This window comes from Punica granatum, chromosome 5, assembly GCF_007655135.1.
Source record: "Punica granatum isolate Tunisia-2019 chromosome 5, ASM765513v2, whole genome shotgun sequence".
NCBI lineage: Eukaryota > Viridiplantae > Streptophyta > Magnoliopsida > Myrtales > Lythraceae > Punica > Punica granatum.
In genome coordinates, this window is record NC_045131.1 from 7,609,206 (window position 1) to 7,630,053 (window position 20,848).

At 40.4% G+C, this 20,848-nt stretch overlaps 4 protein-coding genes across 7 annotated transcripts; 2 read left to right on the forward strand and 2 right to left on the reverse strand.

The window, feature by feature from the left end:
• Nucleotides 1-3,688: 3,688 nt before the first annotated feature.
• LOC116207611 (stress response protein nst1) lies at nucleotides 3,689-9,588 on the forward strand. The gene is made up of 4 exons (XM_031540637.1): nucleotides 3,689-3,875; nucleotides 3,953-5,692; nucleotides 7,353-8,416; nucleotides 9,227-9,588. The coding sequence occupies exons 2-4, from the start codon at nucleotides 4,211-4,213 to the stop codon at nucleotides 9,348-9,350; spliced, it is 2,670 nt and encodes an 889-aa protein (XP_031396497.1). The 5' UTR covers nucleotides 3,689-3,875; nucleotides 3,953-4,210; the 3' UTR covers nucleotides 9,351-9,588.
• Nucleotides 9,589-11,415: 1,827 nt separating this feature from the next.
• LOC116207400 (gluconokinase) lies at nucleotides 11,416-12,826 on the forward strand. 2 transcript variants are annotated; one of them, XM_031540318.1, is made up of 3 exons: nucleotides 11,416-11,768; nucleotides 11,872-11,951; nucleotides 12,028-12,826. In XM_031540318.1, exons 2-3 carry the CDS (start codon nucleotides 11,919-11,921, stop codon nucleotides 12,448-12,450), a joined length of 456 nt encoding a protein of 151 aa, XP_031396178.1. In that variant the 5' UTR covers nucleotides 11,416-11,768; nucleotides 11,872-11,918; the 3' UTR covers nucleotides 12,451-12,826. The 2 variants fall into 2 exon arrangements, with proteins under 2 accessions (XP_031396178.1, XP_031396177.1); XM_031540317.1 differs by having other exon boundaries at nucleotides 11,422-11,768; nucleotides 12,023-12,826.
• A 24-nt stretch (nucleotides 12,827-12,850) lies between these two features.
• On the reverse strand, nucleotides 12,851-16,460 carry LOC116207399 (proactivator polypeptide-like 1). 3 transcript variants are annotated; one of them, XM_031540315.1, is made up of 7 exons: nucleotides 16,097-16,439; nucleotides 15,696-15,783; nucleotides 15,318-15,410; nucleotides 14,868-15,037; nucleotides 14,152-14,349; nucleotides 13,667-13,726; nucleotides 12,851-13,285 (listed from the first exon to the last, which is right to left on the reverse strand). In XM_031540315.1, the coding sequence occupies exons 3-7, from the start codon at nucleotides 15,403-15,405 to the stop codon at nucleotides 13,118-13,120; spliced, it is 684 nt and encodes a 227-aa protein (XP_031396175.1). In that variant the 5' UTR covers nucleotides 15,406-15,410; nucleotides 15,696-15,783; nucleotides 16,097-16,439; the 3' UTR covers nucleotides 12,851-13,117. The 3 variants fall into 3 exon arrangements, with proteins under 3 accessions (XP_031396175.1, XP_031396174.1, XP_031396176.1); XM_031540314.1 differs by lacking the exon at nucleotides 15,696-15,783 and having other exon boundaries at nucleotides 16,097-16,435; XM_031540316.1 differs by lacking the exon at nucleotides 15,696-15,783 and having other exon boundaries at nucleotides 13,234-13,390; nucleotides 16,097-16,460.
• Nucleotides 16,461-16,726: 266 nt separating this feature from the next.
• On the reverse strand, nucleotides 16,727-20,230 carry LOC116207401 (proactivator polypeptide-like 1). The gene is made up of 7 exons (XM_031540319.1): nucleotides 20,019-20,230; nucleotides 19,918-19,961; nucleotides 19,141-19,233; nucleotides 18,686-18,870; nucleotides 18,064-18,261; nucleotides 17,565-17,636; nucleotides 16,727-17,194 (listed from the first exon to the last, which is right to left on the reverse strand). Exons 3-7 carry the CDS (start codon nucleotides 19,226-19,228, stop codon nucleotides 17,027-17,029), a joined length of 711 nt encoding a protein of 236 aa, XP_031396179.1. The 5' UTR covers nucleotides 19,229-19,233; nucleotides 19,918-19,961; nucleotides 20,019-20,230; the 3' UTR covers nucleotides 16,727-17,026.
• Nucleotides 20,231-20,848: the final 618 nt, after the last annotated feature.

Here is a 20,848-nt window from a genome sequence, read left to right on the forward strand (position 1 = left end):
GGAATCGAGCTAATGACAAAAAAAAAAAAATATATATATATATATATATATATATAAACTTTTCACATTATAACAATTTTAGCATGAACATTTTTTTTAAACTTTAAAATGTACAAATTTTCGATTTTGAGGGTTCTCCCCATTCCAACGAGTGGGGGCCTCGATTCCTGCTACCACCCCCGATTGGGGTCACCAGCGCTCTCCCCCGATTGGGGTCGTCGGCGCCCTCTGTGGCATCGATTCTGTCCAAATTAACGGAAAATTTGACGCCGTGCTAAAATTGTTATCAAATTGAAAGTTTGTATATTTTTAGATTAAGGCAAAAAGTTTTTATTAGAATTGTTAAAATGTAAAAGTTTGTGTTTTCTTTTAATTAACCCAAAGGAATAATATACGTAGTTGTTAGTACGCGTACATCTACATTATCTATAAAAATATTTGATCTCTGTGTTGTTCCTTCCTTGTACACTTCACCTACACAACAAGCAAAAGCTCTTGATATATACATATATCCTAGTCCTTGTTTATGAGTTATATATATACACAGGACCCACTGACATTGTTTTTAGAATACATTTGTTGCTCTAGGGATTCCTACCCGAACCCAAGTAGGGTTCGAGATGATGTTTAGAACGATGAATCGGGAAGATGTCTCTCCACTAATATTATTCTTACCCAAAGAATAATATTAGTAGAGCGTGTAACACATTTCAGAATCACAATTCAGATACATAATGGATGACCTCTAAGATATATATATATATATATGTATGTATGTATGTATATATCCTAAAATGTGAGTCATGCAGGCATATTATAATGTCCTAGTGGAGACTTTGAAAAATGATGTGGCCGGGCCCAAAGTCCAATAGGGCAAAAAGCAAATTCAAGATGAGCCTCAGTTGACTCCCATCGCATATCTCGTATGTGTTCTTATTCCACTTAAATTAGCCATCCATGCTCCCCACGACTATTTGTGTCCCATTCCCAAAGTTGGCCCTTCTTGACCCAAACCAATAAAGCATTACTTTCCAATAATGGAACCGGGATAGCTTTTACGTGCTCAGCGAAGCAGCGGGGGCTCGCAACATCCGATGATTCGAATCGAGAATCGTCCCTATTCCCAAGTCTTGTGTATGCGTGCCCCGAATCGAATGGTTGCTACTTTTCTTCATTCATAGGAAAGGAATAACTTGCATCCTGCAGAAGGGAAGGCCATAGGATGGAGTGGATAGATGTCCAGCTCGGAATCAAATCTTGATCGAGCCCAAACTGAAAATTCTTAATGGACCTAATATATGGAGGCCGGGCCTTAGCCTGAGCCCAAGGTTAAGCCCAAGTCGCCCAGAGTTTCCATCGGCCTCGGTCACGAGTCGGGTTCGCATGACACTTTTTTTTTTTTTTTCCATTTTTGGCGGTCCGATGGTGTCCGATGCAGCTTACGCGCACCACGGCTATCCACCTCGCCAGGTGAATCAAGGACGAACAGCCGGCCATGCGCAGTTTATAAGGGACTAGCTCGCACAGAGATAATATTTCTGGGTTAAGTCCAAAGGGGAATTTCTACATTTATTTTTTTACACAATAGAAAATTAAGGTTGTTTGTAAATCACATTCATGGAAAAACCAAGAAAACGAGATTATAAATTATTTAAAATTTTTATTATGTAAAAAAAAAATGAATTGTTGCATTGATTTCAAGTGCGAGGAAGTTGGTCAATAAAGGTATTTTGGGTGGATTATGATCTATGCTTCACATTTTCCCTTTTTACTTTGGAGAACTTTCTTTTTGGGGAAAAAAGTGAAATTATTTTCCTTAAGAGAAATGGTTAGTGTCCTACGTGCAATTTATTTATTAGATGAGTACTACTTTAAAGTGTTTTTCTAATATATATTTTGGCCACTTTCTAAGTGTCTGTTTAGGTATTAAAACTAAATTCAACTTTCCTATCTACCTAAAAAAAAATTCAACTTTCCTTTTATGGGAATAAGTCTATTTTTCTAGGTTTTTGGATAATAAAGGATAAATTGGAGGTTTCTACTCGCCCAAGGACTAAGTAAGCAAGCCAATTGTAGCCAGCGAACGAGTCTCCTGCATTGGGTGCATCTCATGATCAAGAAAAACGACCTGTTACATGATGCATGTTTGATATAGGACTTTGTTGCACTGGTTTTCGGGGCAAACACTAGCACCGGTTGTGTACCGATGCCAGATGATAATCTCAACTCCGACGTAATAACCTAGTTTTGCTTTGTCCCACACGCGATGGTCCTTGTTACTATGATATCGGCAACTATGATTCGTGGTGGGGCAGTAACCTTAGCTTATCGAGAATATCATTTCATCAAATCGATCGTAAGTACTCTCGATTGTCTTCCATTGTTCGGGGAGATAATTTTCCGAAACATAACTCGGAAAACGTAAAACCCGTTTTCCAGGAAAATGCTTCAAAACTGAGTGGATGAAGCCCTTAATTTGCTCGAGAGACAAACTGTTATTTGCATGCTTTTCGGCTTTTCTGGCGCTTACAAACATGAGACACAATATTCACGCTTATAAGTTATATACCTCTTTATCTGCTGCTCCACTTTAGGGGACTTGAAGTCAATGATTCAAGGGATTTATCATGCAAAAAGAAAAATGAGAAATATTAACAATTAAAAAAAGGAAAATAATAGAAAGCAAAAGAAAAGAGAAAATATGTAAAGGGATCGAAGAAGAGAAATAAAAAGGATAATAAATTCAAATATGAGATCTCTTTATGCGAATCCTATGGTATACTATGTCAGGAATGGCAATCCAAGGTTAATTGAATATGCCAATGATCATTTAGCAAAAAAGAATATGCCAATGATCATCAAAGGGCATGGAATTTGTTAATTGTTACGTAATTATTTAATTAGCCACATGTCCTCCACGCACACTATAGGAATGGGTATCTTGTTACATGCATTGCCTTAATGCTTTAACAAAGAATAAAGTATCCCTTTGAGTATAGGCCATATATAATATATATAAAGAATAATTTGCCAAGTAAGGACACCTCCAAACCAATTTTTGTTCTCATCTGCAAAATCCTTTTCCCTAACCTAAATTCAGCAATTAACTTTAATTTTGAAATTATTTTACCATTTTAAGTAACACATTACTGTTTGCAACTTCACTTATTATCAATAACTTATCTAAACTTTGGTTACTCAATTTTTTCAATGATGAAGACGCTTACTACCTAATTAAATGTGATTAGTAGATCTTCCAAACCGTTTTTCCTTAATCCGCTTGTCCTATCAGATTATCATCACGTCACATCATCCTATTACTACCTGGTCGTCGCACCATGTATTACACACGAAAAACCAGAGTAGATCGGAAATAATATAAAGATATATCCTTACATGGTACGCTGACTAGAATATTGAAGTCTACTGACTCAGCATGATGAAGCTCTTCCGTTCATATTCATCTATGATATTTACCGATATCATCTGTGACTTTTCAAGTGCAGATAAGTCATGTTCATAATTACTGATATGAAGAAATCCATGTTTAGGTGTTAAACCACGTTCGACGGCTCTTTGATTAGTTGGGTTAATTAGCCTGGCCGGTTCACGAACCGGTCTGGTGGTAGTTGACTCCGGTCCGAGACCCGGTTCAGTGAGTCCCCATATAAAGCTGAGATTACCCGCTGCTTCTATTTTCTTCCTTTTCTACAACCTTTCTTATCCTTTCACATTCTCTCTCAGTTTCTTTCTTCGTCAGCACGAACGAACGAACGGACCCAAATCGGCCGGCCGCCGGCGACCACAAACACTCCGTCCCGATTCCTCCGCTTCCGCATTCCGCAGCCAATTCCTCGGAAATGGGGCCTCAATCTGTAAGTCTTGGAATCCCTCAGCTCGTTTCATTGAGCCATTTCATCGCAGCTACCTGAGCTTCGTTTTCTTTTTCCAGAAGTCTTAGGGCGGATCCATGTACGAGCTCGGCATCGATGGTTGAATAGGTTTCAGTGTTAATGTCCTGGAGGATTTGTGGTGTCTCTCCATTTTAGGGTTATATAGAGCTCCGGCCTTCGCTTCAATTGGTTAGGGTTAGGGTTTTCTTTTTTCTGGATACTGTGGAAGGTTCTGGGAGGTGTTGTTGGTGGATTACAGGGCTTGTGATTTTGTTTGGGCATCTATCACGGGGAAGATAGGCGTGGGTTAGCGGATAATGTGTATACTTTGTGTGATTCAGAAGTGGTCTCGCCGGGTTGCGACTATGCTGCCTTGGTTGGTCTTGCCTTTGATAGGGTTATGGGCTCTCTCTCAGCTGTTGCCGCCCGCTTTTCGTTTTGAGATTACTTCGCCGAGGCTGGCTTGTGTGTTTGTCCTATTGGTTACCCTCTTTTGGTATGAGATTTTGATGCCTAAGCTGTCTGCGTGGCGGGCCCGTAGAAACGCTCGGCTTCGCGAGAGGAAGAGGAATGAAGCCATTGAACTGCAGAAGCTTCGGAAGACAGCTACTCGGAAGTGCCGCAACTGTTTGACTCCATACAGGGATCAAAACCCAGGTGGGGGTAAGTTTATGTGCTCATACTGTGGACATATTTCAAAAAGACCGGTGTTGGAGTTGCCAGTGCCACCTGGAATGGGGATGTCTGACTCCGGTATTTTCAAGGATTTGGTTGGAAAGGGTGGGAAACTATTGAATGGGAGGGCGTGGTCCGACCATGGATGGATGTGCAGTCAGGATTGGCGTGACAGTGGGAATTGGGCTGCTGGGTCTTTTGCATCAAAGCCCGTTAATTATAGGAAAAATGGAAATGTTCTTTTTGGAGGAGATGAAAGTTGCTTGGCAGAGAAGTCCTACTCGGGCATTGTTATCTTTGCCAGCAAGCTGCTCACTTCTTTTTTCTTGAGCATTAGGTGGCTCTGGAGAAAGATATTTAGTGGTGGCTCCTCAAGTGAAGATGCTTCATTCAATGCTGAACAAAATGGGATGTTGACCAAGAGAGGTGAGTGCGGTGGCAACTTTCAAGAGAGTAAAAGTGAGAAGGCGCGCAGAAAAGCAGAGGAGAAGAGGCAGGCAAGGCTGGAGAGGGAGCTTCTGGAGGAAGAAGAAAGGAAGCAGCGGGAGGAGGTTGCAAGGCTGGTCGAGGAGCGTAGGAAACTTAGGGATGAGAAGACAGGGACCGAGAAAGATAGTGAAAAAGTAGTATCACCTACAAAGGATAACCATAGTAAGAAAGATGCAGAAAAGAGACGTCATGAGAGAAGAAAAGATAGAGACAGGGGTTCTAGTAAGAGCAACTCCGATGCTGAAGAACTTGAGAGGAGAGTTGCTAAGGAAACTGATTGGAAACACGACTCGGACAAGAAGAGTGAGGCTGATAGTCGGGAGCATCAGAGATCTGTGATGGACAACATTAAGGGTCAGGGCAATGATCTTACCCGTGGTTCAAAGAGTGTCCCAGGTAACAATGTTAACAGGGGCAGTGCAGGAGCTAGATACCTGGATCGCATGAGGGGTACATTGATCTCTTCTTCCAAGGCATTTGGTGGAACTAGTTTCTTTGGAAGAACAGCCAACACTTCTACCACTATTCCAAAAGAAAGCAAGTCTAACAATGCTGTAAATCATGCACATACTTCTGCACCTAAGAGAGACCTGTGTACATCTGAGCGCGTGGCTGGAAAATCAACGATAAATGCGGTAAGATAACTAAATGCTCTAATAATTGCCTGTTTCTTTTCTACTTGTAGCTTGGTCTGCCATCTTTGCAGTGTCCTTACGAGTAAAAAAAAAAGCAAAGAGAAAAATGACAATCTTTTTGTGCTCATGCAAGTTATAATTCAGTCTACCTTGAATTGCTATGTAAGCCTCGATATCTGCATTTTAAGGGATGTACCATGTCTACAATAATATAATTTCTGATATGCAGAACGCTGTAGGTCGGGTGGAAGTGAAACACCAGCACTGACTTTGAGACCTAATCTGGATACACTTTTAAATGGAAATTAGGGATTTTCTTATAATAGCTGTTCAAAGCATTTGCAAAAACTTCTCTATAACTAACATTGAAGTTTTGTGTACACATCTGAAGTCGGAGATGTTTCTGTTGAATCCTCATGTCCTGGTTGTAGATTATTATTCAAGTCAAACAGTATAATCAACCCAGGCACTGATACTTGGTCCATGGGATATGGGTTTTTGGAATTTAAGAGTGTTTAAATTGGAAACCTTTCCCTGTATCGCTGATTCAAAGGATAGTTCCAGGAGTAGGAAAAATAGGAACAGTACACCTTAGAATTTTGAATTTGAATATTGAGAATTGCTAAGGCGGTAAGTGCCTGATGTTCTCCTTTTAGGTAGACCGTGGCTCCTAGAAGATTATCTTTGAATCAGTCATATTACTTGGAGCATTGTGGTTCATTTGTTTGTAAATGATTTTGAATATAATTAGAGGAGGTGACAATCTGGCAATAGCTTTTATAAGTAGTTATTAGGCAAACTAATTGATATGGTATGTGGCATTGTCGGTTGGTTATAAAAGAAATCCAAATGTAAAGGTGATAGCATGTTGTTAAATAAATGTAAAGGTGTTATTCAAATGAAGTATATAAATTATTGTAGTTAAGGCTTTATCTCAAAATGCATGCAAGCTATCTGTGTTCTATGAAGAAAAGAGGGTAACACTAATACATTATATTCTGCTAGAATTATCTTTGTATAAATTTGTAATTTTATGACATGAGCTGCTTTGCTAAGCAAGCTGCGATAACTTAATTTATTACATCTGTGCAGAATCTTAGAGGACTTGTTATAGAGTAATAATTTTAACGCCTAGACTATGATACTATGCATATCACTTTAGAATTCTTCAGTTAAACAAAAATCTGATTTTGATTCATAGTTCAGCGACAGCTAATTAAAGGTTTCAAAAGATTTTGGTTATCCTGTTTATTCAGCAAACAAGTAATTCTTTATGTTGTTGTAATGCATATGCAAGCTATTCAAACAAGGAAGAATATGCAATAGTTCAAAGGTTTTATTGCCTAAATAGGTAGTCACACAATTGGTAGGCACTGATGTGAGTTTTCTTATTTGTGTTTGTCGGGTTACATATGACTAAACCATAGGCTTAAGGAAATATATCAGGATTTGCTTTCTTTATTCTGTTGTATCTGCGCTATCGCGGACATCTTTAAGCACTCATTTTGTGTTTGCAGTTGCTGTAGTTTTGTTGAGCAAAGAAATTTCATATGTGGTATACAGGCTGATGTTTTTTCAATGATTCTAATCTTAGTTTGTCCGTATTTGGTTGAGATCTTGCAGAATTGGCTGAATTGTTGGTAATTTTTTCATGCTGCAGGTTCCTTTAGAACCGCAACCAATCCCTGCACCAAAAAAGTCGTGGCAGCAGTTGTTTACTCGGTCAACCCCTGTTCATCCATCATCTAACCCAAGTGTGATAAGCAGACCTAACACTAAAATGCCAGCTGAAGTTCGGAGCCCCCCATTACCTGGTCAAGCATTGGTGACTCAATCATTTGATAGGCCCATTAGTTTTGGTCTGCCATCTCCATTTCCTGTTTATCCAATACAAAATGTGACTCCTAGCAGTAGTTTAGGTTTCTCGCCTGCTATTGAACCGATTTTTCCTCACCTTGGAGAAAAACCGCATGAAAACATGCCTGAAGAACCGGAGCTATTTGAAGATCCATGCTATGTCCCTGATCCTGTTTCATTGCTTGGGCCTGTTTCTGAATCTCTTGAAAACTTTCAGTTGGATCTGGGGTCTGGTTTTATCTCAGATATGGAGCTGGAAAAGCCTCGCATTCCAAAGACCTCTGCTATTGCTTCTGAGATTAGCAGGCCATCACCGATCGAGTCTCCAATGTCACGACAACGGATAGTTGATGACAAGCATGGTAGTTCTATTCGTCTTCCTACCACACCAAAGTCACAGGAGAAGCATAGTTCTCTAGTGGAGGATGTGAATGATGAGAAAACATGGCAACTGTGGGGCCCTTCTCCTCTCGGTCAGGATGGTTTAAGTATCATAGGCGGTCCAGCTTGGCACTTAAACCCGGATCGTGGCAGGTTGAACAAGGAAGAGTTTGTCCGTCCTCCAATCCAGAGGACTATGGCTTCCCTTTTTACCAAGGAGGATCCAGTTCTCCCCAGTACTTATTCACCGCAGAAGGATTTTCTTGGTAGTGTTCCAAATGGTGAGACATTCAGCCCTGTTGGTATTTCAAATGATAAAGATCCTTGGTTGCAGAAAGGATTTTTCCCACCTGCAGCAGACAATGAGAAGCATTTTCCATTCAAGCGCCAGGAGGAATCTACCCAGAATGATATCTTCTTTGGGACGCCTGCTAGACCTACAGCAACTCATCCCTTTGAGCCTTCGCCAGCTAAGGGTTGGTCCAAGTGAGTACATTTTGAAGTTAATCTTGTTCCATCCTGTATGATAGATTAATTTTATCAACTAGCCTTTTGTCTTTTTGAATGCTCTCTTCTGGTTTCATTACTCAGATTGGGAGAGTAGAACATGTTGCATATCCTTACAAGCTGTCAAAACAATTTCTCAAAATATAGGTTGGGAGCGCTTTAATGCATGATCTATGAAGTGCTGAAATCTAATATTATTATTAACTTGTAAAATCTAACGAGTCGGTTATGTCTGAACCGAGATCAATTTGCTTTTTATTGAATGAATTCATAATGTTCGTATCAGTTGTATGCTTTTCTCGTTCAACATGGATGACCTTAATGTGGTAGTTATGGCTTGAGAACATCCAGCCAAAAGGTTATAGCATGATAACTCATGCATGAGCAATACGGTGTTGCTGCTTTCCATCTGAGTTCTATAAGTGGTGTTAGCTGGAGCTGTTCTTGTGCTGCCCTCCCAAGCGTTGTGATTGTGCTATGACGGTCTCCCTAGTGTTGATTAATCTTCCTCCTAAGATAGTGTCTGCTGCATTTGATTTCTTTTACTTGTGATTGTTTTTCATCTAGCAAGAGCATAGATGTGCGGCCCTCTTCCCTTGTTGATTGGGTATCTAAATGGTTTGGTTTTTTCCGTCGTCGAGAGATGCTTTGGTCAGGAGAATGTCCGATGACTAATTTGCATTAGTTTATGTATTTTTCCACTCTTCTATTTCTGTTCTCAATTGAAAATTGGATACCTTTGCAAGTACTCATGAACTTTGGATTTACCGATCTTTTCTTCCCGTGCAGTAAGGAATGGGCTGTGGCAGATACTGGAGAACTCGTGGGCAATCAATCCGTTGGTATACCGAAAATCGGGGAATTTTTCCCACCTCAGATGTATAGTCACTTTGGAACTGAAAATGGAAAGTGAGACTCTCAGAGGGGGGAAGGGAGAGACTTTTGTAATACTCCTTTTTTCTTTTTTCTTCTCAAAAGAGGCCTGGGATGATATGATGGTAGAGAGCCCTCACCTCCTAGGGACAGCTTTTTGGAATATATAATATATTGCCAAAAACGAAAGAAAGCATTGTATCTTCCTGTTTTGTTTAAGCGGGAGATTGATGTTTTTTGCTCCTGCTTTTCTCTCTTTACTTCAGTTCCGTTTAGCAGCTGTCGGGCTCGTCCCCGAATTGAAAAGTCTGATTTTCCTTGAGCGAACTCGCATACATTTGCTTGTCGATACTCCGTGCTTTGTTCCGGAGGTAGTAAAAAGGAGGTCGTCACCTTTCGGGGATTTTCACGATCTAGTATTGCAAGTCTTGTGCCTATACTCCCGAGTCCAGGAGGAACAGAGTACAACGATGGTTAATAGGTTCATTCCCTAACTACCTGCCAACATCCCTAATTGGGATAACAACATGGTATAACGTTGATGCATTATTTTTTATAGAAATGAAAACGATATGCACCAAAGGGGCACCGGACTTGCCTCTCATGTATGTATGTATATATTATGTCCTCTCTATATACATGTATGTATATGCGAGGTGTGAACTCCATGGAGCTCATGCATTACGCCCAATAGTAGGAAATATATTTATTTATTTGAAGAGTCAAAAGAATAAAAAAAAATATTATTAGAAAGAAATCCAAATTTTGTACATTACCATATTTTATTAGAATATATTTATTTAAAACTAAAGAATTCAAAAACTCCCATTTTATTAGATAATACTATCTAAAAACTTAAAAAATTGAGATTTATTAAAATCACTTGATTTTTCCTATAATCGCATCAAATTGCTCTATCTTACTAAAATTAATTAAGAGTGTTATATTTTTGTTCGTTAAGTAATAAATAGCAATATGAATGGTAAGAGTATGATGCTATTTATCGTCATTAAATTAAATTATATAATGCGCGATGGGAGTTCTTATCTCTTCACATCTTGATTGGTCTAATTGTTATATTTGGTGTTTATGCATCTCATAACTTAATCACCATAACTTTTTTAGGTCTTAACTCTCTCAATTTATTATACATAAGACATGCAAAAGATAAAAAAATAAATAACAACAATTAATACGTAATTAAATTGATATATTTATCGGTTCAAAAAAGTAAAATAAAAAACAATGGATGAACTCATTTTAACCTTCTTTATATCAATATTTTCTAATGTTTAGATTGGTCTTAACCCGTTTTCATATTTATAATGTGGTGATCGACCTAGTTTAAGATTTAATATTAAAAGTTCAAGGATTGAACTTTCAAAAACTCATCCAAATTTTATGAAATATAATAATACTGAAGCTATTCTATAAATATTTTAAAATTATTTTATAGATATAATCATTCAGTTTTTAATATTTAAATAAAATTGAAGTTATCGTTGAATAATGTTATAAACAATTTAAATATTAAAAAATCATATTTATTCATTAATAATGGATTTGAGAAAATTCCAATGACTGAGCCGTTAGGCACTTTACTTTTTGGGTCCACTTTCTTAATAAGTTGCGGGCATCACATAATGCAAATTTTTAAAGGTTAGGGACATAATAATGTATTTTACTCTTTACTATTATTATTATTATTATTATTAGAGTAAATTGACAATTCACCCATCGAGATTGATGTTATATCAAATCAGATCTTAAGAAATTTTTTATATCAAATTGAACATTGACAGATTAAGTGTATAATAACTGACCCCTTCCATTCGTCTACCATCCAATAGTAAACGAAAACATCTAATGTGACATTATTTCGTACTTTTTTACTTCAATTTTGACATTGATTTAGTAAATGTACATTATATTATCCATTCCGTCAAAGAGTTCTGTCGAATTTTTATATAGATGGAAGGAGGAATATGATGTAAATTTAATAGGTTAAAGTCAAAATTAATATATATATATTTTTATGTCAAATTTGATGTAACATTGATCCCGCAAATTGCTAATTTATTATTATTATTATTATTGTTATTGAAGTTTTATCATCTTCTCTTGTTTTGTGTTGTCAATGCCGGCGGTGTTGTATGATGAAGAAGACGACGACGAAGGCAACCACGACGACAAACAATCCAATTCGAATTCGAATTCGAATTCCAATTCCCAACGCATCTGAAATTTGATCAGTCGAGTAGCCGTATCCTCTCCACCGTAGAAAAAGACCGGAAGTACGATCATATTTTGGCAGAAGGAGACTGAAGCAGTCATTCGATTTCGATCCAGGGCGCAGTTTTCTCCCGGCGTCTGACTTACAAAGAGCATTATTAGCTGCACTTGCGGCAGAAATGGCCGACATCACCGTTATCATGGGCGTCACCGGCGCTGGAAAATCGTAAGGAACAAATCAGATGCAAAAAGCCTTCTCCTGTCTTTGTCCGTCTCTATGTTTGTGTGATGGTGATGATGCGGCGATGGCGGTGTTTGTTTCTGAACAGGACCATAGGGGAGATGCTGGCGAAATCCATGGGCTGTCCGTTCCTTGATGCGGATGATTTCCACCCTCCCTCTAATAAAGGTGAGAATCTTTTGTCTCTGCTCCTCCCCCCACGCCATTGTTTGATCGGTTCCGATTGTCATGGATGCTAGAGAAGATGCACCGGGGTATCCCTCTCTCGGACGAAGATCGGATCCCGTGGCTCGAGACGCTGCGGGACGCCCTACGCGAGTTCCTCCTCAAGGGGAATGCCGTGGTTCTTGGCTGCTCCGCTCTGCAGAAGCACTACAGGGAGATCCTTAGATCGTCCGATCCTGACTATCGGCCGGGGATGTACGGGACTTGCCGGGTGAAGCTCGTGCTGTTGGATGCCAAGCCCGAGGTCCTCACCGCTCGGCTCAAGGCGAGGGCTGCTCAAGGGACGCACTTCATGCCCGCTTCGCTGCTGCAGTCCCAGCTGGAGCTGCTCCGAATCGAGGAAGACGAAGGAATCAGGAAGGTCGATGCCAGCCAGACCCCTCAAGCTATAGTAACCAGCATTCTCCGGTCGGGGCTCTCGAATCACAGCCATGAGCTCTGAACGCCATATCTTTGCATGGAACAGGCAGAGTATAAATTTACTGAACCTACATGATTCTTTATTTTAGAAGGAGAGAATTGGCTTTGGATTTAGCCAGACCGGGTTGGTTCTATCCCGCAGTTGGCCAAGTCATTCTTGGCTTCGTTCCGACCGGAGCTCAAGCTACTGTACAAGGTGAATGCTCATAAGACAAACTGCATCGACAAGTAGAAAGGCCTTCGAACGTTCACTTCTAGTTCCGACGACGTGAATGTGAACGTTTCAGGCCACTATCAGTGCTGAGTTTTGGATAGAAGCTTCATTTAGGTAAGGTAGTGGCTCGACCGGCTAGCGAGCAGAAGCATGAATTGATGAATTAAGCATTAATTTCTGGTAATGTAGGCTCGATGCTTGGAATCACTTGAGAAATGACCCTTCGTGCTGTAACTCAGAACAAGTCAAACGAATAAATACATAACCAACGACTATATGATACAACAGAAGAGGCCTATACAGCTGAGTGTTTCCATTAAGTGCAGAATCACATCTCTTGTTGGGGATCTCCCCATTTCATATAGTCGTATGGCTCAATTAGCACAGGACGAGAGACAGCCCGTAGATATTTTAAATGAGCGCGCACACAGAAGCTGGTTTAATGCATTCGTCTATTATACTGTGACCTCAAACTTCACGAGTAAGAGAGCACCACCACCTCCTCTGTAGTGGGTAATGCAACTTCTTTGACGGTTGACAATGCAGAGAAGGCATGAACTGCAGTGCAGATATCGGTCTTGTCCAGAAATTCCTCTGCATTGGCAATGATTAGAGGGCCATACTCCAACAACATCCTCTTGCACTGCCAAAAACCGAACGATTCGAGATCAGAATAAGTGACAGTTAAATCGGCGTGCCAAGTGAATCTTCAGTCCATACATCGTAGTGGTCTTGCCCCAGTTGCCAACTACATAACAGCATTCTTATGAGATATATAGAGACAATTTGTTTAGTACTAGCACAAAAAAGCAAGTTTGAGTCCCACAAATAGAGCTACTGACTGCACAATTAACTCATGAGAGCTCCCGCTGTGATCTGATTTTGACTGAACGAGAGTCATGAGAAGATATAGCATCGTGAATCAGATTCTTTCACATGATAATTTCAGTTAATGTTTGGACACACAGCTAACATTAGTTGAGTTATCGGGGGAAGGTGACGAAGCCAGAAGCTGCAGTTTTACCTTTTTCACGTAGTTCTGCATGGAATTACAAGCCTTCAGAAGTAGCTGAATTATGTCCATCTGAGATACGAAAGAACGGTGAAGTTGATGGAAAAAGTTGCGGGGAAAATATCAGCAAACTAAGCCTTGCAGATTCTCTGGCTGTAGGTTCAGCGAACAGATTTGAACGTCTAAAATCTTAAATTCTTTTCTTGAGTAATACACATATCGGAAACAGAGCTGTAAGAAAAGTGACATATATAGTCGGATTATCATATTAACGATTAGTTGTTCATTGACGCTTAAAAGGGAGCACAAAAACGGAGCATAGAGATGGTTTCAGTTGTTAGGACCTCTAGATAGTAGAACATAATTAAATGAACTTTGGGAAAAGATGTGCTTATCTTTGCATCAAGAAATTCATTCAACATCAAAGCTCCGTGCATAAAACAGTAGATTGCCAGAATCTTAAGAGCAAACATTGAGCAAAATATTCAAGTACAAACCTGGGTATCAGGATCTTTCAACTTGTCCATTAATTCCGAAACAGTATTCTGACAAAATTCACAGCTATCCTCCTTGATTTGTGAAGATATTATTGCCACTTTTTGGCAGAGGTCCACCTTCTTACAAAACTCCCCAGGTTGAATTGAAGAGATCTCGTTGAAGAAGAGAGGAGCATAATGGTCCACCAGAATGACGCACTGTACAACAAGAAGAACAAATCGAAACTCAGAGCACTTTTTAATAGCAGATCAGCTCAGTGTTATTATAACCAAGAATCCTTGGTTGGACCCCGACGTGATCGTCAGATGCAAGTGTCTTTCCTATTGGGTGATTCATAGGGTTCTCTATATAAAAGAATATATTTGACATTTTCATAGAACAATGTAAGTATCCCAGGTGAAGATATTATAAATTGAAGAGTTTAAGTTTTACAGCTCGCACTAGCTTCATGTTCATATTCTTGGCAATCACTACATGTGTCCTTCAGGATGCTCCGTGTGTCCAATCGAAACAGCATTCGTGATAGTGCAAAATTATCTATTGACTAAACACTTGCAAGTTTCATGGGCCTGACCAACAACCAATTGGCTATAAAACGTACTATGAAGCAGAATATTAGATATAAGGGAACCATACAACGAAAGAGGAATGTCAGGGTATGCAAAAATCTGATGCAGCAGATGACAGACATGTACGTGAGAGAGAGAGAGAGTACCTCTGCCTTAAATGCATGCAGCTGCGAGCAGCTTAGGTGAAGAAGCACAATGATCTCTGTCTTGGTTTTGTTTTCGCTCAGGTAATCCAGAGCCATAGTGGCATATTCCTTGCACAAAGTGCACACCTTGTCATTCCTAACCACATAAACCTGTTCTGGGCAGTTCAATGCTGAAACATGTAGCAACATATCATTCTCTAAATGCAAGAGGAAAGAGATACAACGTCCTAAACTAAAAGCAAGAGGAAAGCGTGCGCACTGCGTACGGCACATGGAATTAGGCGATGTTATGTAATAGCCGAGTGGTTATAATAACTAAAGGATGCCAGTTTTTGGATACATGAAACATGACCTCGCTAGAACTGGTTCGTTTATCATCATTTAGAAAATATTACTAACAAAAAAGGATTGGAAAGTAACATCACCATCGAATTGAATTCCTAAAAGTACCTTCCAAATTATGGGGCAGTTGTCTCGCACTAGAGGTCCCCAGGGTACCCAAAACCACAAGAACGAAAAACCCGATCCTCACATCCATGTGACCTGTAGACATGATAATCAATCATCCAGAGAAAACATTAGACAATTGTGAAAAAGCTTCCAGACCATATATAACAACAAACCCTTTTATTAAGCAGGACACTGTATTTCTGCAAAATACATGATTCCGAATTGATGACGTAGCCAAAAGAGCGGCGTCAAGTTCCTGCTCGACCACATATTTCAGAGACACTACCCATCTCATGCTGAGAAGCCCGACATATGTAGATGCAAGCAAGGGAAAGAATTACATATTCATCAAGAATATCATAGATGAGACTAACTTACATCAAAGTCCTGCTTTACATGGACCAGAAGGTTGAATTTCACTTCAAGGGCAACATCACAAGCCAAATCAAACCGAGCTCGAGGAAGGCTTGAAACAAAGAAAACCAGATACAGCAAACTGACAGAAAGGCTACGAAATTGCTCCGACAAGAATAAGTGTCACAAACAACCCTCACAATCAGCAGCACAAACAGAAGACACTCACGCCAACAACCTTCAACCATCCCAGAGACTAGCGAAAGAAGCTAAGCTAAGCAGAAAAGGGACAAATAGAGAGACCCACAATCGAATCATCAACAGTTTGTAACAGGCGAATTTTTTGTTTATTTTCACCGTTGCCCAGACTCGGAGAAGCTCAAACAAATTTGTACGGCAGTAGCATGCAAAGGTACCATTTTTACCTTTGAAACAGGGCAACCGCTGTCTCGCGAGAGAGAGAGAGTGAGAGAGGGAGAGATACACAGAAGGAGGAGGAGGAGGAAGAGCTATGTCTGACTGTAAGCAAGGCGTTGAAGGGTAGTTGCTTCGGTTGTCGCTGCTGCAGTCCCAGCTGGAGCTGCTCCGAATCGAGGAAGACGAAGGAATCAGGAAGGTCGATGCCAGCCAGACCCCTCAAGCTATAGCAACCAGCATTCTCCGGTCGGAGGCTCTCGAACCACAGCCTTGAGCTCTGAACGCCATATCTTTGCATGGAAAGCTAGGCAGGCAGCGTATAAATGTACTGAACCTACATGATTCTTTATTTTACAAGGAGAGAAATTGGCTTTGGATTTAGGCAGCCCGGGTCGGTTCTATCCCTCGGATGGCCTAGTCATTCTTGGCTTGGTTCTGACCTGAGCTCAAGCTACCATACAAGGTGAATGCTCACAAGACAAACTGCATCGAGAAGTAGGCGGCCTCCCAACGTTCACTTCTAGTTTCGATGACGCGAATGTGATCCTTTCAGGCCACTATCAGTGCTGAGTTTTGGACAGAAGCTTCATGTTAAAGGTAAGGTAGAGGCTCGACTGGCTAGCGAGCAGAAGCATGAATTGATGAATTAAGCATTACATTTCCTGGTGGAACTCGGAACAAGTCATTCGAATAAATGATAGTTTGCTAACTAATACCCGAAAAACTATGTGATACGATAAAAGAGGCATATACAGCTGAGAGTTTCCGTTAAGTACCGAATCACATCTCTCGTTGGGAGTCTCCCGAACTCCCCAGTTCATGTAGTTGTTCGGCTAACTTAGCACTGGACAGAGAAATACAGACTGTAGATATTTTAAATGAGTGCACACGTAAAAGCCGGTTTTATGCGGTCATCTATTATACTGCAAACTCGAGCTTCACGAATCAGACAGCACCACCGCCTCCTGTGAAGTAGGCAATGCAACTTCTTTGACGGTTGACGATGCAGAGCAGGCACGGATTGCAGTGCAGATATTGGTATTCTCCAGAAATTCCTCTGCATTGTCAATAATTAGAGGGCCATACTCAAGCACCATCCTCTTGCACTGCCAAAAACCGAACGATTCAAGATCAGAGAAAGTGACAGCTAAATGTGTGTGCGAATTGAATCTTCAGTTCTTACTTCGTAGTGGTGCAGCCCCCATTTGCCAACAACATAGTGACATTCTTACGAGATTTATAGAGAGAATTTGTTTGGTACTAGCACAGAAGAGTAAGTTTGTGTCCTACAATTACAGCCACTGACTACACTATTAACTCATGGGAGCTCTGACTGTTGCCTATATTCGACCGAACGAAGCGATATGGCTTCGTAAAATCAGATTCTTAATTTAATCGGCATGATAACATCAGTAAAATGTTTGGACAGATAGCTCCGATTAGTCTTGTTATCAGAGTAAGGTGAGGAAAGACAACCTGCAGTTTTACCTTTTTCACGTAGTTTTGCATGGAATTACAAGCCTTCAGAAGCAGTTGAATTATGTCCATCTGAAACACGAAGGAATCATGAAGAACGTCTTGTAGTTGATGGAAAAAGATACTAGTAGTTGGGCAAAAAATCAGCAAACCAGCCTTTCAGATTCTCTGGCTGTAGGTCTAGTGAACAGATTTGCATGTCTAAAATCTCAAAATTATACACATATCGGAAAAATAGAGCAGTCAAAAAGTGACTTCTACCATCGGATTTTCATATTAATGATTAGTTGTACATAGATTGACGCTTCAAAGGGAGAAGAAAAATGGAGCATAGAGATGGTTTCAGTTGTTAGAACCTCTGGATAGCAGAACATAATTAAATAGATTTTTGGAAAAGACGTGCTTATCTTTGCAGAGAAATTTCTTTGACGTCAAGCTCCATGCATTAGATTGCCAGAATCTTAACAGCAAACATTGAGTAAAATATGCGAGTACGAACCTGGGTATCAGGATCTTTCAACTTGTCCATCAATTCCGAAACAGCATTCTGACAAAAGTCGCAGCTATCTTCCTTAATTTGTGAAGATATCATTGCCACTTTTTGGCAGAGGTCCACCTTCTCACAAATTTCCCCAGGTTGAAGTGAAGAGATCTCCTTGAAGAGCAGAGGAGCATAATGGTCCACCAAAGTGATGCACTACAAGTATCAGGAAGACATAGAGATCAGACTAAGATCACCTTTTGATAGCATATCAGCTCAGCATTCGGATAACCAAGAATGCTTGGATGGAAGCCAACGTGATCATCAGATGCAAGTGCTTTTCCTTATTCAGTGATTCATGCAGTTCTCTATATACAAGAATAAGTTGACATTTTCATAAAACAATGTAAGTAACACAGGTGAGAAGGTATTACGAATTGAGGAGTTCAAGTTTTAAAGCTCGCACTAGCTTCATTTTCATATTCTTGGCAATCACTACATGAATATTAGATACAAGGGACCATACAATAATAAAGGAATGCCAGGTACGCAAAACTGATTCATAATCTTGATGTTATGGAGGAGACAAAAATCGGTGTCTCATGCAGCAAATGGCAGGCATCTATGTGAGAGAGAGTACCTCTGGCTGGAATGCTTCGGGCAGCTGTGAGCAGCCCATATAAAGAAGCGCAAGGATCTCTCTCTTGGTGCTGTTTGCGGTTAGGTAATCCAATGCCATAGTGGCATATTCCTCGCACAAAGTGCATACCTTGTCATTCCTAATCCTAACCACATTTCCCGAACCTTGTTCTGGGTAGTTCAATGCTGATACAAGGAGCAGCATTTCATTCTTTAAATGCAAGAGGAAAGAGATCCGAGGTCTTAAACTAAAAGCAAGAGGAAAGTGTGCATACGGCACATGGAGTTAGGAAATGTTATGTAAGAGCTGAGTCGCTATAATTACTAAAGGATGTCAGTTTTTGGATACGTGAGACACGACTCTGCTAAAACCGATTCGTTCATCGTCATTTAGAAAATATTACTAACAGAAAAGGATGGGAAAGTACCACCATCGTATGGAATTTCTAAAAGTACCTTCCAAATTACGGGGCAGTTGTCTCGCACTAGAGGTCCCCAGGGCACCCAAAACCACAAGAACGAAAAATCCGATCCTCACGTCCATGTGACCTGAAGACATAATAATCAATCATCCCAGAGGAAACATCAGACAATTGTGAAAACCTTCCAGACCATATATAACAACAAACCCTTTTAGAGACACTGCAAAATACTTGATTCTGAACTGATGATGTAACCAAAAGAGCAGACAGAACGTCGAGTTCCGGCTCGACCACATATTTCAGAGACACTACCCATCTCATGCTGAGAAGCCCGACATATGTAGATGCAAGCAAGGGAAAGAATTACATATTCATAAAGAACATCATGGATGGGACTAGCTTACATCAAAGTCCTGCTTTACATAGATCAGAAGGTTGAATTTCACTTCAAGGGCAACATTACAAGCCAAATCAAACCGAGCTCGAGAAAGGCTTGAAACAAAGAAAACCGTGATGGGATACAGCAAACTGACAGAAAAGCTAAGAAATTGCTCCGACAAGAATAATTGTCACAAACAATCCTCACAATCAGCAGCACAAACAGAAGACACTCACGCCAACAACCTTCAACCATCCCAGAGACTAGCGAAAGAAGCTAAGCTAAGCAGAAAAGGGACAAATAGAGAGACCCACAATCAGATCATCAACAGTTTGCAACAGGCGAATTTTTGGTTTATTTTCACCGTTGCCCAGACCCGGAGAAGCTCAAACAAATTTGTGCAGTAGTAGCATGCAAAGGTACCATTTTTACCTTTGAAACCGGGCAACCGCTGTCTCGCGAGAGGGGGGGGGGGGGGGGGGGGGGGGGGAGGGGGGGAGGGGGGGGGGGGGGGGGGAGAGGGGGGGGGGGGGAGAGAGAGAGAGAGAGAGAGAGACAGAGAAGAAGGAAGAGGAGGAGGAGGAAGAAGAGCTACGTCTGACTGTAAGCAAGGCGTAGAAGGGTAGTTGCTTCGGTTGTCGCTTCCATGGCAAGGCTTCGCCTTTCCGTCAGGACTGGGGTTCAAGGGAACATTCTGTGCTCCCGGTGCGTGTAAGCCCACGGTCACAACAGCTACAAAGGAGCGTCAGTGGATTGCCTGGCAGTCTCTGAGCTTATATGCTCCGGGTGCAGGGAAGCGCTGCTCAACAAGAGAATTATGTGATAAGATTTTAGAATAGAAATTTAAATTATTTTCTAACTTAAAAAAAAAAAATTGTTCAATATAAATATACAGAACAATTTTATTTTTTGTTCGGTCGATTTTCTTTTAGTGACTTTTGCAATATAAAGATATTGTCCTAACCAATGGAGATTGGACAAGCATAGGAAGTCAGAACCACAGGAAAAATATCCCTATGGAAAATTGACCCATAAAATTGGAAATACATTGAAGATTTTTTTTGATATAGTCGATGTCGTGTCGTGTGCATCCAGCATTTAGTACTATCGATAGGTTGACAGAGGAAACGATTTCCCGATTGATGAACATGCAAAATGTTACTGTTAGTTATCCAGTTAAGTTGTATCGAAAAATCGGCAGTAAAATCACCGACGTAAATAATTTCGAACTCTTTGCTCTCTGTGAAACTGATGGAGTAGCATATGGAAAGCGCAAGTATTCGTGGTCTACTTGAAGAAACAAGAGACCACATGCTTTTCCCATCTTCATGAGGGCAGCTGGTTCGATTCCTACTTTGGTTAA

Coding starts and splice junctions, on each gene's coding strand:
- LOC116207611 (XM_031540637.1), top strand. CDS start 4,211: ATGTGTATACTTTGTGTGATTCAGAAGTGGTCTCGCCGGGTTGCGACT. Junction 5,693..7,352: donor GAAAATCAACGATAAATGCG/GTAAGATAACTA, acceptor TTCATGCTGCAG/GTTCCTTTAGAACCGCAACC. Junction 8,417..9,226: donor CCAGCTAAGGGTTGGTCCAA/GTGAGTACATTT, acceptor CTTCCCGTGCAG/TAAGGAATGGGCTGTGGCAG.
- LOC116207400 (XM_031540317.1), top strand. CDS start 11,722: ATGGCCGACATCACCGTTATCATGGGCGTCACCGGCGCTGGAAAATC. Junction 11,769..11,871: donor GTCACCGGCGCTGGAAAATC/GTAAGGAACAAA, acceptor GTTTCTGAACAG/GACCATAGGGGAGATGCTGG. Junction 11,952..12,022: donor CCACCCTCCCTCTAATAAAG/GTGAGAATCTTT, acceptor CATGGATGCTAG/AGAAGATGCACCGGGGTATC.
- LOC116207399 (XM_031540315.1), bottom strand. CDS start 15,405: ATGGATGTGAGGATCGGGTTTTTCGTTCTTGTGGTTTTGGGTACCCTG. Junction 15,038..15,317: donor ACTGCCCCATAATTTGGAAG/GTACTTTTAGGA, acceptor TACATGTTTCAG/CATTGAACTGCCCAGAACAG. Junction 14,350..14,867: donor TGCATGCATTTAAGGCAGAG/GTACTCTCTCTC, acceptor CTTGTTGTACAG/TGCGTCATTCTGGTGGACCA.
- LOC116207401 (XM_031540319.1), bottom strand. CDS start 19,228: ATGGACGTGAGGATCGGATTTTTCGTTCTTGTGGTTTTGGGTGCCCTG. Junction 18,871..19,140: donor ACTGCCCCGTAATTTGGAAG/GTACTTTTAGAA, acceptor TCCTTGTATCAG/CATTGAACTACCCAGAACAA. Junction 17,637..18,063: donor TGAAAGATCCTGATACCCAG/GTTCGTACTCGC, acceptor TTCGTGTTTCAG/ATGGACATAATTCAACTGCT.